This window comes from Anser anser (genome assembly GCF_964211835.1).
Source record: "Anser anser genome assembly, chromosome: 3".
Classification (NCBI taxonomy): Eukaryota; Metazoa; Chordata; class Aves; order Anseriformes; family Anatidae; genus Anser; species Anser anser.
The window spans coordinates 6,758,077-6,776,090 of NC_139722.1; the positions used below are offsets into that span (position 1 = coordinate 6,758,077).

General features: G+C 40.2%; 1 protein-coding gene across 6 annotated transcripts in view; it reads left to right on the top strand.

Annotated features, from left to right (window-relative positions):
- The window catches only part of OPN5 (opsin 5), a 36,895-nt gene that overhangs the window by 9,026 nt on the left and 9,855 nt on the right, over positions 1-18,014 (top strand). For 4 of the 6 annotated variants that reach the window (XM_083830406.1, XM_083830407.1, XM_083830408.1 and 1 more), the window contains 2 exons: positions 8,901-9,053; positions 16,294-16,413. In XM_083830406.1, the coding sequence (XP_083686532.1) occupies positions 8,901-9,053; positions 16,294-16,413 (273 nt within the window). Of the gene's footprint in view, positions 1-4,585; positions 4,747-8,771; positions 9,054-16,293; positions 16,414-18,014 lie in introns of those variants that run through there. The other 2 variants (XM_083830410.1, XM_083830405.1) reach the window with 2 other exon arrangements.

Genomic DNA, 18,014 nt, shown 5'->3' on the forward strand with positions numbered 1-18,014 from the left:
CAGTAAAACCTTTGCAGCTTCTTCACATCCTATGAAATGTCTGTTCTGTTTTCTTTCCTTTAGGCTCAGGCTTAAAGGTACACCCTAATTCCTTCTGCAAGGCTAAAGGGGGCTAGTATCTGGTGCATGTAAGTCAGCTTGCCACCAGGACTCCCAGGAACTTTACTGCAGGGATGTCCCAACAAGAAAACACAGCCCTGCCTACCCTAGAAATGGAGCAGGGGTGCATGCCCTGAAATTTGTAGGCAGGAGGAATTCAGTTGTGGATGTAAAAAAAATTCTGGTGTGCCAGAGCACTCTGTGGAAATGCAGTGGGAACACACATCTTTTCCTCCTAATACGTTGGCTTTCAAAGTTGAAGAATTTTGCAATGAGGATGCAAATCCAGAGATGAGTATTTAATCCAAGTAGGGCCCCTGGTGCAATGTGTTCACCTTTGTGGGCAAGCTGTGAGTGAGTTTTGGGTGCTGCCTCCCGTGTTCCTTGGTGAGGGCACTGGAAATGTCCTCGGCTGTGGGCAGGGGCTGGGGTGCAAGGTACTGCAATGTGCTGGTGGTATATAAGGTCCTTTGCAGTTAGGTGGTCTTGGGAACGAAAACCCAAGCAGAAGAAAATGCATGTCATTGCTTGTCAAACGATTTCATGGTTCTTGTGTTAATTTTTTTTATTCCCAAATCAAGACTCAGTGCTTCTTAAGCACTCCAGATAAAATATTGCTTGAATTTCAATTCATATTCTTCTGAATCCCTTGTAGCACTTTCCTCTCTCCTTCCTGCACCTACATCTTCTATGATACATTTAGATTTTGTGATATAATATCATGGTGACTTTCAATTTCTTGGGTGTCCCTAAGGAGCACTGTTGATGCCTAATTCTTGCCAAAGCAATGACAATTGTCACTGACAAGTGCACTTCTCCATAATGTGTATTACCCATTCAGGTCTCTTGAGTTGTCCTTCCTTGTGCACTGGTCTACTTACACCTAATTTTGCATTAACAAGTCTTTTATCTAGGCTGCATTCAGCAGTTCATTGAATATGCAGTTATTATGCTCCTAAAATAATGAAATTAATCCTTTACATCATTGCTTCCCAGAAGGATCTGCCTATGTCGGAAATCAGGATTTGGGGGGAAGATCAATGTCTCTGATCTAACAATGGGAGTTAAGAAGTGAGTGGTCCCAAGTTTCTCTTTGACAATTTTAACTAACGTCAGGAAAAACTTACCTAGGGAGGCTTTGAAATTTCCATTATTAAATGCTTTAGAGAATTGGCTGGACAATCATCTGTAACAACATAGCTGATTTCAGGTCAGGATAAATCCTGGTTAAGAACTGCATGTCAGTCTGAAGTTCTCTCCAGCCATCTTTCAGTGGTAAGGTTTGTAATGATTGCATGCCAGAAATTTTGTTTCTCTGTGTCTGGCTTCTGGAGGGCACAGGCAATCCAGGAGGTTCCTGGGATGCACTGATGACGGTTTCTTTCTCCAAGTGATAGAGGAGCCAAAGAGGAGAGGTGCTGTGCTGGACCTCGTTCTCACCAACAAGGAGGGGCTGTGGGGAATGTGAAGCCCAAGGGCAGCCTTGGCTGCAGTGACCATGAGATGGTGGAGTCCAAGATCTGGAGGGCGGTGAGGAGGGAGCACAGCAAGCTTGCTACCCTGGACGTCAGGAGAGGAGACTTTGGCCTCTTCAGGGATCTGCTTGGTAAAGAACTATGGGATAAAGCTCTAGAGGGAAGAGGGGCTCAAGAAAGCTGGTTAATATTCAAGGATCACCTCCTCCAAGCTCAGGAGCGATGTACTACAGCAAAAAGGAAGTCAGTCTGCTTATTGTAAATAAATCATTCAAATATCTTCCACAGATGCTGTCCTAGGAAACAAACAAAGAACAAAAAAGGAAAATACATGCTTCAAACACAGCCTCAGATCTCTGACTACAACATGACCTTCAAAATCATGCTCTGTTGTTACTGAAGCATTACTTAAAAGCATTGCAAACCTTTACCTCTCTTAGGACAGCCTGTGGTTTATATTAATTTTCCAAAATAGCAGAACACATTATTACTGCTCATATTGCTGACTTGAGTGCCATTACACCACCCCCCATCAGTCCATTGGCCCACCTCTGCTGTAAATACAAATTCACTTTGTTTTCCTTCTGGGGGAAGAGGTTTTAGCAATTTGCTGATAATTGGCCTTGACATAGAAGAAGAGATGAGACTCTGAAGTCCCACGGGGTTCATAGAATGGTTGAGGAAGGAAGGGACCTCTGGAGGTCACCTTGTCCAACCCCTCTGCTCAAGCAGGGCCACCCAAAGCAGGTTTTCCAGGGCCGTGTCCAGATGGCAAGACAGGTTTCCCTGTGATTGATCCTCTTTCTTTCTCTTTCCTCGGGATGGTAGGGGACTGTAAAAATCTCCTTCAAAAGATGGGAAAACAGGTGAGCTAGGATGGAAATATAAATATAATATAGATGGAAATATAAATAGTGAAAAAGTTATGCTGTGTACTGAAGTATCAATGGATAATAAAACAGCCTGGAAAGATTGCATCAGTGATTTGAAGCTGTTCAGGTAGCAGATACCATGAAGCTCACAGCAGATGTGGCCAGTTCGTAGGCTGGAATTTGCTTTTGGGCTTGGAAAGTCTCATGCTATGCCTGCAATGTGCCAGTCACAAGGTATCTATGAAAGCCTTAAACCAAATGTCAGTGCCCAATAAGTAACAGACACCAGTCAGGTCCATTCTGATTGCTGTGACTCACCTCCACAGAACGTCCCGATTATTATTATTATTTTTTTTTTGAAAATTCCCTGCGATTTTTCTCCCTGCTCCTTCGGTGCCCTCCTTATGCGAAGCAGTGAGCAGGGAAGTGGCTGCTGTTCTGTGGTCTATTCCTTTCCTTCAGGACACGGGGATGATGTGTACTTGCCTTCCTTGGGATAAGAAGAGCCTGGCCAAACCACAGAGGACATGGTGAAATACCACAGAGAGAGAGAGCATGAAGCAAAAGTGATGCAGGGCTGGCAAAATGGCATTATTTAAACCAAAAAAAAAAAAGCCCCAAAACTCTCTCCCTCTTGTCTCAGAAGTATTGAGGGTTGCTATTGCTCTTTTTTAGAGCCCGAGTCAGGATTTTGGATCTCCTGAGATCAGCTCTAGTGGAACAGTTCCATTTTAAAGAATATATTATTTAAAAGTGGAATTGTTTGTATTAATTAAATATGAATTGTCTACAACACAGGAATAAGCATGACTCCATTTCTCATAAGGAGCAGCAGATTGGCGTCCTTTGTTGTGGTTTTAAATCTGTTTTCAGAGGCACTGGGGGCCTTTCAGCATGGGCTGTGCTGGAAAGGTAATCTGTACATGAGCTATGTGGGCAAGGTGTGGTGTGTTGCTCTCTGTTCCCATGTCTTGGTCACTGGAGACCTACTGCAAAGTAAAGTTTCTAGTCTTGTGAGGGAGCAAGAAGGAACCGATCCTTGATAACTGGTTTATTTTCCAGGGCTTGCCCAAATATGCCTGTCACGCCTGATGGAGCAGTCATGTGTTACAAAACATCTTTTGAGAGCTTGTTTTTTCAGTCTATGCTTGTTAATCGGAATCAAGGATTCAGTAAAAACAAACCAAAACAAACCAGAGGGATTATCTTTAGTCCTTTCTTATTTTTAAAGCAAACAAACAAACACAACCACAAAACCACCAGTGCTCAAAAAGTGCACAGCCTTGGAAAAATGAAAGTCCTCGGCTGGACTTTGCCAGCAGCTGTTTAGCTCTACAGCCCGTCTGCTGTAGGTTTGCTAACTAATGTAAATATAGCTGCAGACACCCACATAATTACTTGTGAATTTATTATTGTCTCAATTTGTATAATCATTGCATTGTTTCAAAACTCAGCAGCAAGTTTAACTGCATACTTTTAAGACCGAAAAGAGACAGAAGCACCATCTGGGGCTTTGTTCCAAAATTTTGATTCCACTTTTCATCAGGGTGTTTAGCCTGAGATGGGAGCCGCATAAATCTGACTGTAGGTTTTCTCCTATCCCTGCCCTTCCAGTTTTGCTGTGATGTTACATCATGTTGATTGGGCAGGTCTGCGATAGGTATTTTCCCAGTATCACCATCCAAAAAGTTGAATTTCCAAATGTTTTCTGATTCTATATTATGGGAGGAATATGTGACATTTTAATTTTACTGATTTCTGTTATGATTAGCTCAAAAGCAGCAGTTTAATGTCACAGAGCACAGTGCTCACTCAAAATGTAAGAAATATGAATTTGAACTTTTAACCTAGTGAATAATTAATGAAGGTGATTATTCCTCTTCAACAGGAGTGAGAGAACCTACCCTGGAATAACCAGCAGCCTGGTGGTTAAACAAGTTATCTACTAAGAAGACAGATTCCAGCACGTAGCCTGAGACTTCAGGCTTTAGACTTAAACTGAGATTAAGCCATGACCATCGATATTTCTTAAAGAAGTCTCTTCAGCTGTGTTAGTAGGGGAAAAAAGAAGAGGCAAGGCGAATCAAGGCAAGGCAAGGAAAGGAAGGTGCTCTGTGACTGTTTTGAGATGAGTTTTCTGGTCGCTGTTATTTACCTTCCAAAGTACAGCAGCTAGTCAAGCTGTTGACTAAGGAGGCATGCCACTATCAGAAAACAAGTCTGGAGAAACACTGTCAAGCTGGAGAAAAATGAGTATTGAGAATCAGGCAGATAAAGGGGAGAGCAGCATTTGTCACCAGGTGTGTTGGGCTCATGGTAAATGTTATCAGTGTAGCTGCCAGGATGGGTGCTGGAGGACAAGGCAATGCCCATGGGGGCATTTGCCCATGCCTCCCATGGCCCATGCTTGCACAATGTGCTCCGCAAAATACAGGGGATGTTTAAAATAAAAATTATTAAGAAAAAAAATAGAAATTTAAAATAAAAAGTAAATGTTTAAAATAAAAATTACATCTGACAATATGAACTGGCTTCCAGCTGACATTGAGAGCTAACTAACTTTGTTATGGAGAATCTGAGAAATGGCTGTCACTGGACAAAGAAAAGAGAAAGATCATTCCCCTTTTCCCTCTTTAGCTTTTGTCTTTTACTGATTCAGATAAAATTATTCATAGTTTCATTGTTTTTAAGACTTACTACATATCGTGAGAGAAAAGAAAGTTAGTTTCTTAATTAACACACTTGATAATGTTATCACTAGCTGTGATAACTCTTTTAAAGTGAGCTCTGCTAATTATTTCTCTGCACTTGCATAGGGGTACATGGGTGTCTTTTGTTTCACTCTACAATTTACACCTCGGTAAATTCATCTGCTTCCAAAAAGGACTGCAAAACTTATATGTGGTCCATGACTTTGCATATAATCCATTCCTTGTGCTCTCTTGTCAAGCAGTCACATTAAAGCACTGCTGCCACAGTAATTTTCGCAGAGGACTCTTTTGGCAGCATCTAGTTGTAGCTCCCTTTCTGTGATTCTGTGGCACGTGCTGCATACTGCTCATCCTCATACCGAATAACTTTTGCCTCTGAGCTACACCATGCTTTTCATTTTTTTCAGATGTTTTTGGGAAAATGGTTGGTGTTTATATTTCCATTTCCTTGCAAAGTTACAAAAATATTTTTCCCATTTCATATTAATTTGGCTGTTCTCCATAAATAGAATGCATCCATTTTTTTGGCAAGCTAACATTAGTTTATAGACTGTTTTCTTACTAATTTAGATTAGGGTATTCAAGTTTAGCCTGCATCTGCCAATACATAGTTTGGCCATGTGGCAGAAAGCATAATCTGAATCTGGTTATTACAGCTCACCTGTTTGATAAGCTTGATGTTTTAGAGGTTCACAGGAACTTGAAAACAATGGAGATTGGTACACGTATGGATCACTTATACCACCAGAGCTTATATTAAAATAACATTATATGGTCCCTTTCCCTGACTTATTAACTTTTAGGGGCTGTGAATCAGAGCCTTTATGACCTTTATAAGGCATTGTAATGCTGTTGTAACTTAAAAAAACAAATGCATAAAACCAGACAAACTAATAGGGTTAGTAGTTCAGATCTTTGTTTATGAAATAATTCATATTGGAAAATACACATCTCCTAAATTTGCTAGGCTTTACCTGATAGTTTAAAAATTATCCTTGTCCTTAGTTGTTTTTACCCAAGCCTTAGTAGGAATTGGATGCTGATCAGGATTATGATTTTTCTTGACATGGAATTATGAGAGGCATAATTATTCTGCCTTCTTCATTACATTCTCCTTTTTTTTTCTTTTTTTTTTTTTTTCTCTCTCTCTCTAAAAGTGAGATTTTCTTCTTGAATAGAGCTTCATTTTGGGGGCACAATTACTTCTGGCCTAATCAGGAGGATGTAACTATTTTAAAACAGTAATCAGGTATTTAAATTGTATATTATATTTCACTAGAACACTTTTTGTGTAAATCATGCAAAGACTTGGTTTTGATCTTCTCATATCTGAAACCTCTTTTACTCTTAATTTACCAGATATTATTTAAAGTAATGAGGAAAGTTTTTGTTCCTCTTTTTGGAAGTCAGAGATTAATCTCCCTTTTCTTTTGTAGAAAATTGGCAACAAATCTGTGTGCCTGTAAATAATATTGTTTTTTACTTAAAGCCAAGATAAGTAGTTTTTTTTTTTTCTTTTTCTTCAATCAGATAAGACTACTCCGTCATAACAGTAACATTTCCAAGCAGGTAATGACTTATATTGAGAAAAACAGCAGAATCTCCCACATTGTAGCTGTCCAGTTTCATCAGTGAAGTCTTCCTTCTACCTCGTGGTCGTGACTTGTTTGGAAACCTGCACCTTTCCTTCAGAGGCAGGTTGAAGAGCCCAACGACTGAGCTTCTGGCTAGGGTTAGCATGTACAGAAGTTGAGACTTCTTCTCTAAAGCTACTTTTTCAAGCATGCTGGCAAATTAAATGGTATTGTCCTCATGAGCCACCAAATAATAAGTTGAGTGGGAAATCTTAATGTGGCTCAGGAAATGAAGATGTCCATAAACACTTTGATACTTATTCTTATCAAACCTGGCTTCTCCCATGGAATGGTAATGTTCACCCAAGGCCTGATTCTCTTAAATTAGGTGTTTTTGTTTGTTTGTTTGTTTGTTTCTTGTTTTCCCCAAAGCTTGAGGGACAGCAGGGAGGGAGATGTGGGTACTTTAGTTGTAGGTAGGTATCATCAGTTATGTCTCTGGCTACACAGGGCTGTTAGTGAGAAGACTGTCTGCCTTCAGGATGTAGAAGAGACAGAGAACTGGTTAAATAACGAAATGTTTTTCTAGGGGAATATTGAGTATCTCTGAATTCATTAAACATGGCTGAACTGCAGCATCTTTGGCATCATGTTAGAGAGTTCTGATGTGGAGGGTGAGGGAATACAAAAAGATACCTGAGATCAAGGTGGGGTAAGTCTTTTTCAACAAAAAACACTATTATTTGTCTCCTCTGGAGGAAAACAAAATGTTAGGTGTTAAAGGCAGCACTTGTTTCTCTTTCACCTTTGCAGTAAAGTTAAATAAAATGATTCTTTCTCCCTGGTCTTGCTTAAATGTGCATGAGCATTCCTTGAGCAGCAGCCTATAAAGTTAACAGTAAGAGCCTGTCTTTCTGCATACAAGGAAATAGGCCTAATTCTGCACTGGCCAGGCAAAATGAAGCTGTATTTTATTTGTTCGTTTGTTTGTTTTTTAATATTAAAGGCATCACTGATATTCTGAATTTTAAGCCCCTGTAAGTTAGACACCAAGGATGGGATTCATCTTATCCAAATCTGGTGTTTCTGTCATGGGTATCTACAAGAGAAAAAGATGCATTAGTTTCCAGTTATCCATGAGGGTGAGTCCTTGCATCCTAATGTAGGTACACAGAGATCAATTCAACTGCCTAAGCATGGACACCTAATGTTCATTTGAGATGCTTAAAGGTAGATGCCTTGTTGTGGAGTCCTGCTACATTCAGGGTCAAGAAGAGGCACCTGTAGACAATGACCCAGTCTATACTGGGCTAGTGTCAGCTTCTCAACCTGCAAGGATGTCTGCCAGATTCTAGTTTTCCCTTATCAGGGTTCACTGTATTGATCTTAAGCACATTTCACCATTTTCCCAAAAAAGAAGTAGGAAACTCAACCAGCCTGCCTAAGTGAGTCTTATTTAATACTCCTGTTGCTTCTTCATAACCATAATAGCCAATTAATGTTTATAACCATAATCATGTGAAGTTGTTTACATGAGAACCCAGCTAAATAATTCTAAGGATAATTTATGGATACAACTCTTCATTTTACTGTGAAATTTGCACAGCTCCAGTCTGTAGACACAGTGTCCCTCAGGATATGAAAAAATTGCTAGGACTGTCTAACTAATAATTCCCAGTTTCTCAGGATTATAAGAACAGTGCATATAGATTAAGACAATAAGTTCAGCATGCATTAACACATCAGACTATGAAGCTATTCAGACATTAGCAATTGCCCTACTTCTTTTTCCCAGTCTTGGGTCACTCTTCTGGGTCACTTGTCTGGAAACATGAAGCTCCTTAAGATATTCAGGGAAGGCACTTCAGAGACCCTGCCTTGCATGCCAGAACACACTGGTTCCTAGATATTGCTCACGTGGATTACTGTGGTGATTGCAATATGAATCATGACATTCTCGGATAAATAAAGACACAAAATAAAATATGTCAGAATGCTTTATGCAACTTTGAATTGGATCATGAAATGCCCTGGGAGCTGCTGGAACAGAAATGGAGATGGGAGGAAACATATTATATATGAAGAAAATTATCTTCACAATTTCTTGTGGCAAGTGTTATCTATTGCATACTCTGTTCTTTTTTTTTTTATTATTATTATTATTTTCAGGTACTGAGCTGGTCATGAATGGGATGGCATCAGATCACAACGCTTCCTCCCAGCAAGAGTACCTCCCACACTACCTCCAGAAGGAAGACCCCTTTGCATCAAAGCTTTCTAGAGAAGCTGACATCGTAGCTGGGTTTTATTTGACAGTAATTGGTAATGATTTTTTAATTCACCTTTGAAATATGAATATGTCACTGAATCCTTGAAGGCATTCACAAAGAAGGTAGAAGCTGCAGTGCATTAGATGTGTAATTGCATATTCATACCAGAAAGAAAAATCTAGGAGGGAGAGGAGGGAAGATATTAGAAATATGGTTAATGTCAACAGACAATGCTGCTCCAGCTAGTCAGATGTGAAAACTAGTGGACCTTCCAGTGAAAAGTGAAGAAACCTTCTATTTCTAATGATAGGTAGCTAGCCTGCAGTTTAATTGTTCCTGACCAGAGATGTCTTCTTCTCTTACACTGTGTGGATTTTCAAAGTCTCTCTCATGTGCCTATGCATTAAGAAAGAACATCCTCAGATGTGTTTGCTCAGACCTTGCTCAGGTCCTGACATCAGCTGTCCTCTGTTACTTACTGTATCAAACAGCATTTTCTGCCATGACCTTCCCCTGTGTTTTGTTTTGGAGTCTTTCACCGTGTGCAAAGTGACTTTGTAAGCAGAATAAATGCAATTATTTATTAGCTAGTGCAGAGAGATGATAGCTAGGACTGATTTCTAGGTTCATTAATATGCCAGGCAGTTGTCATTCAGTTGGGAAACACTGGTCTACATTGCTTCTAACAATAAGCAAGTCCTTGTTCTTGCTGATTTACCATCTGAGATTTTGCCCTTTGGACAGCACTGACTTTTTTTTTTTTTTTTTTTGGTGTCAACGTTTTTGCTCTCAAATACTTGAGCTTCTAACTTGCCTTAGCACTTGCATTTTTTTTTTTCCTGTGGTTTTCCTTGTGCTTTATGGCTTTAGCTGATTTATTTTCCCACAGCTCAACCACTATTTTCTCAGTAAAGCCAAGCCCAGGTTGTGTAACAGTGCTGCACCAAACTGTGCACCAGGTCTCAGAAACCTGAACCCCATGGTTAAAAACAGGATATACAAGATATTCCTTCCCATTGATTTCTTTCAGATTCATTCTCTGATTCTACTTGTGCACAAAACACAAAGACCTTTCAGTCCTACCTTCATGTTTCTCATTCACTATTTTGCATGCGTGCCTCTTTTACTGCCTTTCCTCTGACTGATCTAAGAGTAATCTAATTTTACTTTCTACTGTGGAAGTCTCACAAAGGCTTGAATAATGTTTATTTCTCACCAGTCTTCTGCTTATGTCTTTAGTGAAAAACGAATTTAGAATGATAGAGCTGATAAGTGAAGCTGTAGCTCTGCTCTGCTTAATATCATTGTGCTGTTTTCAGTATTCATGCACCATTTTGTATGTATCTTAGCTCTTCATATTCTTTATATATGTGTAATATAAATATTATTTTTATTGCTACTGTGCAAACAGATTTCTTCACTGAACTGTCCAAAATAACCCCCCTCAGGTCTTTTTTTCTCAGTTAAGCAAACTTACTTTTAATCCCAGCAAATATATCGGAGGAGCTGAAATGAATTCTTCCAATGTATACTACGTTGCCTATTTATATGGGGTGTATTTAGTGTAGATTTATCCAGTTCCAAATAACCCTGCCAGGTGCGAAACATCTTGAAAAGCAGATACTCAAATTAAGGCAAAGACAAGAAATCATAAATTTCCAGTGAAAAACCAACCCCCAACTATGCAGGCATAGTCTTAAGGGAGGAGTGTGAGGAGACCGACTTTATAGTTAAAAAGGGCTTATAATGATTCAACTTATCTGTTGATTATATGTGTAACTTTTTCATTGCAATGATTTCAAGCAATCGTTGCCTGGCTGTGGGTCAGCCGTGCCCTCTGCAATTTCAGCTATGGCAATTGGTTTCATGTTTTTTAGACCGGTTTTTGACCAGCAGTGTTTTTGACACTGTAATACGGTAATGGATGTTATTTTGCCAGAGGCTGAGAGAAGTATAGAGCTATTTACAGGGGTTTGTTTGGAAAAGGAGAGTGTTATGCTTTTTATCATTAAGGAAGAATTACACCTCAGCCACTAAGATGAGAGCTCAGCCACTGAGAGAGGGCACTAAACAGAAGTGGTAGATGAAGCAATGCTACGTCTTCCTTCTCCGCTTGTGCATAGCTGGGGATAAGCAGTCTTTAAACAAATTTTGCTTAAAAAAAAAAAAAGAAAAGAAAAAAGAAAGAAAAAAAGAAAGAAAAGAAAGAAAAAAAGGGGGCCTTTTTTTGGCTAATGTTTTAAATGTGGGTTATACCTTACACTACCACTAGCTCCTGTTGCTGTGCAAACCCCTATTTTATTACCCGTTCATGTTTAGGTGGATGGCAACATTTTAATAATATCCTGGGCCATGCAAAAATATGAGAATTTAGAAGAAAATTCATCATTGTTGTTCTCTAGATAGCTATTTTACTTTCTGCAAACAAAAATAACCCTGAATTTCCGTCTCCACTAAGCTGATTTCTAACAGTTCAGAGTCCCCACTGCTTTTGCTGGGACATGAAGAACTGCTGTGCAGAGATTTTACGTGGTGGATAAGGTCTCTGTTTGGGGTAGTGGGGAAGGAATTATAACTCAATGAAACAATTCACTGACACAGTGGACTTGCCAGTGCTAGGTTAAAGGATAGACCAGATGATCTTAGAGGTCTCTTCCAACCTAAATGATTCTATGATCAAATTCCACACGACAGGCTTGCTGAGGCCATAAATTGTCTGTAATTGGCAGTTTTATAGTTAATCACAGCTCCCAAGTATTCAAAGAAGTAATCAAAAGCTATGTGCCTAAATAGCTCTTGGGCACAGTTGTGGTAACTGTGCAGTATTGCAGACATACTTGATTTACTTTGTAAACTGTGTTATCAGTAGAAGATGGAAAACAGCTGGAGCATCCAGTGAGGGTATGTCTGTGTTTTCTTATCAAAACTTGTGGTTCAGAACAAACCTGTCCATGGTCTTCTTCTGCTGCCAAACTGCATCTCTTCTTCCTGTGCAGATCCCTTCAAGAAATGTTCTTCCATCCTGAGGATGTCCGGTATGGACATTCAGATGGTAGAGAGAAGGACCAGCTATGGGGAGGTGGGAATTACTATTGGGCATCTGTGCTTGAAGCCAGAGAGGTGACTTTAAAATGTGGTTCAACATAGGAAGAAGCTGAAAAGTGAACAGGACTGGGATCCTATCAGGACATCTGGTGGAGTTTTTAGGGTCAGGACAGTCGAACAACTGAAATATTTCAGTTTGTAAAGATAAAAATGCATTTCTCTGTTTTTAAAGAAAATCAAGGGTCTTGACCAAACCTTACATTCTCTGTAAGACATGATCCTAACTAGTTCACCTCCACGTGTATTTTTTTAATCACCTTAAAAAATAATAAAAAAATCAAACAGTACACATAGTTTTAAGAATCTGATTATTTTTACATTGTCACTTCCCTGCTATCTTTTCCATCACTGAAGTGATTGATTTACTGCATGGGTGACTCACTACCGAGCAGAGACCTGCTGGCAGTCAGCTTCTTTGGAAGCCCGTGGCAAGTAACCATCAATTTGCAAACTTGTTGCACACTTCCTTGGTGTATTATAAAACACCTTAATTGAAAACAAAATCCTGAATTATTATTATTATTTTTTTCTGATGGTTTAGACCCCTCTCAGATAGGAGAAAAGGAGTCTTATTTGTTCAGATTGCTTCCTTCATGTGCTTTTGCCTTTCACTGCAGGTTACCTATCTGTGCCTGGAGCTTTCCCTGCAGGTGTCACATTTTCAGCTATTGCATCTTTGTCTCGTTGTGTGGAGATAAGTAATAGGGTTACACTGCCATGGACAGTTCTGCCCTGAACTGTTTCCTCATGGAAAAAAAAAAAAACAAAAAACACCTTTCTTTTACATCTGAAGGGTCTTTTGTTCCCTGTTTCCAACTCTGGGCTCTGCCGAGGCACACAGCCTGCCATCACCTACCAGAGCTGGGAACTTGCACCAGCAAAGACTTTGGACAGCTGTTTGCAAAACCTTTTCAAAAGCAGGGAAAATAAAAACATTAGATGACTTGTCTAGAGAGATTGTAAAGTTTCTAACATCAGGGAGTTTAAAAAGAATCCAGATAAGCAACTGTCAGAAATGATAGGTGCAAAAGGGGACTTAAATTTATCACTTGACACCTTCCAGTTGTAGCATTAGGAGGAAAGTGAACTGGGACCATCTGAAATATTGCTATTAATAATAAAAATTTCCTTCAGAGACTTATTTGATCAAGAAATCTCTCTGGACTTCCTGTCTGTTCAAAAAGATTCAGGACAATGACAGGTGTTTTTGAAAGGTCTTTCAAAGAAAATGATGGCACACGAGGTATCTTTAATTTCACTGGAGATGAAATGGGTATAAAAAGATTAAGATATATGAAATATACTCAGCAACATTGAAAGTGATTCAGTTAGCTGCAAAGAAAAAAAATTCAAATGAATACCTGTATCTACTTATAATTTAGATTGAATTTTCAGAGCCATAAAAATGGGATGTGCTTTAAACTTAATTCACCAAAGATAAATCAAATTTGCTGAGAAAACCTAAGATTAAAGGATAAGCCAACTTCTGTTATAATATGTTTATTCTTATTTTTTTAATAATCTGGAAAGCAATACTTGCAGTATAAAAATAGGAAGTGTTTCCAATTAGATGAGCATTACACTTATTACTGAAAAATTCAAAATCAAAGTACCCTTCTCCTGGGTTCACTAAACCTTCAGTTCTGCAGTCCTTCATATTTCTTGTGAAATAGTCTGTTTTTAGCTGCTGGAAGCCATTTCTCTCTGCCTCACAGATGTTCCCAGGTTTGGTTTCTTGGTTCTGGAAGAACATGGCACCTTTGCAAGGTGATCATTTCATTGATGGGCCAAAGAAAACACCTGTTTAATTCCTGAGGTCTAATTCCCGAGATTTGGCCTCACAAGCAGAGAATGCAAAGAGAAGCTGATGAAAATTATTTGGTGTATTTGGAGATGGCAGCTTGGCTGGGTGGATGGTGAGCTGCTGTCTTTTTGGAATGCGTGAAATACAGCTGAGTGTCAACACCAGCACAATGTGTAGGAAGGCACCATGAAAAATGATTTTGCTGTCTCATCAACAGAGGAAAATTAGGTTACTTAGGTCTTTTTTTTTTTATAGTAGTGTGGAGGGTTGGCCCCAGGTGGCAACCAAGCACCCATGCAGCCACTTGCTCACTGCCCTCACAGTGGGACGGGAGAGCAAAAGTGAGAAAGCTCAGACAGGTAGAGATGAAGATAGGGAGATCACTCTTTTCTTCGTCTTCTTAGAATCACAGAATCATAGAATGATTTGGGTTGGAAGGGACCTTAAAGATCATCTAATTCTAACACCCCTGCCATGGGTAGGGACACCTCCCCCCAGCCCAGGCTGCCCCCAGCCCCATCCAGCCTGGCCTTGGGCACTGCCAGGGATGGGGCACCCACAGCTTCTCTGGGCAACCTGTTCCAGCACCTAACCACCCGCAGAGTAAATAATTTCTTCCTTATATCTCATTTAAACCTACCCTCTTCTAGTTTAAAGCCATTACTCCCTTTCTTATCACTGACAAAAAGTTCCTCCCCAGCTTTCCTGCAGGCCCCCTTTAGGTACTCGAAGGCCGCTCTAAAGGTCTCCCCGGAGCCTTCTGTCTCCAGGCTGCACAATCCCAGCTCCCTCAGCCTGGCTTAGTAGGAGAGGTGCTCCAGCCCTTTGATCATTCTCACGGCCCTCCTCTGGACTCAGTCTAATAATTCCATGTCCTTTTTGTGCTGGGGGGCACCAGAGCTGAGCACAGCACTCCAGGTCTCACAGGAGAAGAGCAGAGGGGAAGATTCACTTCCCTCGCCCTGCTGGCCTTGCTGCTTTTGGTACAGCCTGGGATTAAGTTAGCTTTCCTGGCTGCAAGTGCACACTCACGTCAAACTTCTCATCAGCCAGCACCCCCAGGTCCTTCTCCCCAGGGCTGGAGAGCCTTCTCCCCAATCCATTCTCTGACCAGCCTGTATTTGTGTTTGGGATTGGCCTGGCCCAGGTGCAGCACCTTGCACTTGGAAGGACCTTGCACTTACTACTTATCTCGGGCATAGGGCCTCAAGGCCCACAGTCCCTTTGGGCGTCACCGGCTGCACCATGGAGGGACTCCTGCTTTCTCACTTTTCTCTCGATGTTTAGCTCCTTTTCTCAAATATACCTTCACAGAAGTGCCACAAACTCCTCTGGCTGGCCCAGTTTTGCCTGCAGTGTGTCCACAGCGGAGCTGGCTGGAACTGGCAGTAGCTCCACAAGACTCCACCAGGCAACCCCAACCTCACTCCAGAGAGGCCACTGCAGCCTCCCCACTACCAAAATCTGGCCATTTACACCCAATTCAAGTAAGAGCACAGGGTGATGGAAACTGCAGTAACTTTAGGGGTGAGACTCCTGCTTTCTGAAATAGATGTTGTGTTCTTTACAACTTTTTCACTGCAAAGCACTCACTCCAGGTCCAAACTCTTTCAGGTATGGAATAGTAAATAAATGGTTTCCTTTAAGGGAAATGGAAACCCTGGAATTCGGGGTATCAGTGTGATTAGCTCCATGGATGATCAACCACCTGCAGCATGGGGCTATATGGGTCTTAGATGGTGATATGGCAGAAAAAGAGATCAAACAATATGAACAAGATCTCTTTTAATGCACTGAATTCCAGATAGAAGTTATAATCAAGATTTTTTTTTTACATTTTTCTTTCTTATTGTGATATAAATTATTTTTTATGGTAAAATTTGAGATGTGATATTGATCTAAATATTTTTCATTATTTTAGAAATGTATCCCTCAACCTCTGATTATAGTGTAGAATAAAATTTAGGCTGGTCAGAGATTGGCGTCCTTGTGATTAGACAGCTTAATTTTATTCTTGTGGCATTATGAACACTTGTGAGACAAATGGGATTGATGAGAACAGAGGAATTATGGGATTTCTATTATATGCATTCATTCAATAGCTGTGCAGGCTCAGGTGGTGAAGGCAATGTCTTGCTGCAGAGGGGAAAATAACATTTGTTGTGGGCGGGGGATATCTGCAGTAGATGTCTCTATGAGCTGTACAATGAGGATGAGATGATCATGTTTCAGAGTAAAATATCTAGCCCTGGGACTAAAGTTAGGCTGAAAATACCAGAGAATTTCACAAGGAAGGTGGGATATTGCTGTTTTTAAGGAGAACTCTATCTTTATTGTTTTTCTTTTTCTTTATTTATTTCCTTTTTTTTTTTTTTTATTATAGGGATTCTTTCAACTCTGGGAAATGGGTACGTTATTTTTATGTCTTCAAAGCGAAAAAAGAAGTTGAGACCTGCTGAAATAATGACTGTTAATTTAGCAGTGTGTGATCTGGGCATTTCAGGTAATTTCATGTCATATTTTTATTCATTTTTACTATCCCACCATTCTTTCTGGCAGCAGCAAGAGACAGTCCTCTGGAAGTCCTAAAGAGCCCCAAATGCCTTTTGTTACTGATATGTCTTCTCTACTATTTGTATATGAAACAGAGAGAATGATAGAAAAACAACATTCCTGAACAGCTTGAGGAAAAGAAGTGAAAAGTACAGAGGAGAAAATAGGGTTGGATTTGTCAATTCTGTGTCAGATAAAGCTCATGTTCACCTCAGGACTGTGCAGACCTTCAAAGACAGCTTCCATGAACATCCTGGCACAATAAACATGAAATAGATTTGCATTAGTATTGAAGAAAATCATATTTTCTGGCTGTAGGGTGCAACAGAAGGGATCCAGGTACTTTGAGAATACATATCAAGCCAAATCTTAGTAGGGATGGGGGTGAGGGGAGGAAATTAGAAAATGTTAACAGTCATCAGACTATCAAAGCTAATACTTTTCTTGCTAGCAACCTTTCTCTTTTATGTTTATGTCAGATAAATAAGCATTTGTCTCAATCTATAGAGTAAGAGCAACATCAGCCAACTGGAGGGATTTCTATTTCAACCTGACGGCCTGAACGCCCTGGAATGAGAGCAGGAAGCTTTGTAAAGGCTTATGCAAAGCTGGAGAGTTAAGAGCCTTTGGAGATCATTTCTTTGGCTCTTGACATGAATCTCATTAAGCTGCTCAGGGCTACATACAAATGAGAGGGAGAGGGCTGGACATCCTTTGCCCATCAAAGAGGCAGTCCAATGGGTATAAAGGCCTGATGTGATTCAGCTATGACCATGCAACGTCCCCCCATGCAATGACCCCACATAAATGGCAGGATGTTCCCATGCTCCCAAAGTTATCTGTTCTCTATGTTTTGCCATAACCCCTGTCCCCAGCTCCAGTACACCCTTTTCTTCCCATCAAATGTTTTTTTTTCCTTTTTTTTTCTGTACTCTAAATTCCTAAAATAACACAGAACAACATAAAATGATGTCTCTCAACCCCTCAGAGATGAAGTTTGTTGCTGCCGCCACTGCACACAGTTGAGAAACTGCTTCCAGTAATTCTGGTGCCAAATACACAAATTACAGCAAGTTCAGGAATCCTATGAAAGAAAGGATCTTAGCATAAGGGTTGCTAGTTTCTCTCTAGGTCTGCCAACAGCATACGACTGATCTTTGTCACCTTGTTTTCCATGGGAGTCTCAATTTCTCTGTGTGCTAAAATGTTGTAACGCAAAATAATTGTGATTGGTACAGTAGCATGTGCTCGTTCTCCTTTCTCTTCCCTTCTTTTTTCATTAACGGAAGATGTTAATTCAAGAAATGTGATGTGTTCTGGTTTTAGACCCATTGTAATGGAGATGAGACTTTTTCCAAAGCCTTTATATTTCACCTGCTTGTCTTAGCACTTTGTTCAAGAAATGGGTTCTGCAATATCCCTACTTCCTGTAGATTTCCACAGGGTGGCACTAGGCACTTGTTTAATATTGTATTATCCTCGTTTTGCACTAATACCAAACCGAGTCCTGTGCTGCTGAAGAGAAATTTGATTTTGTGCAAATAAATATCC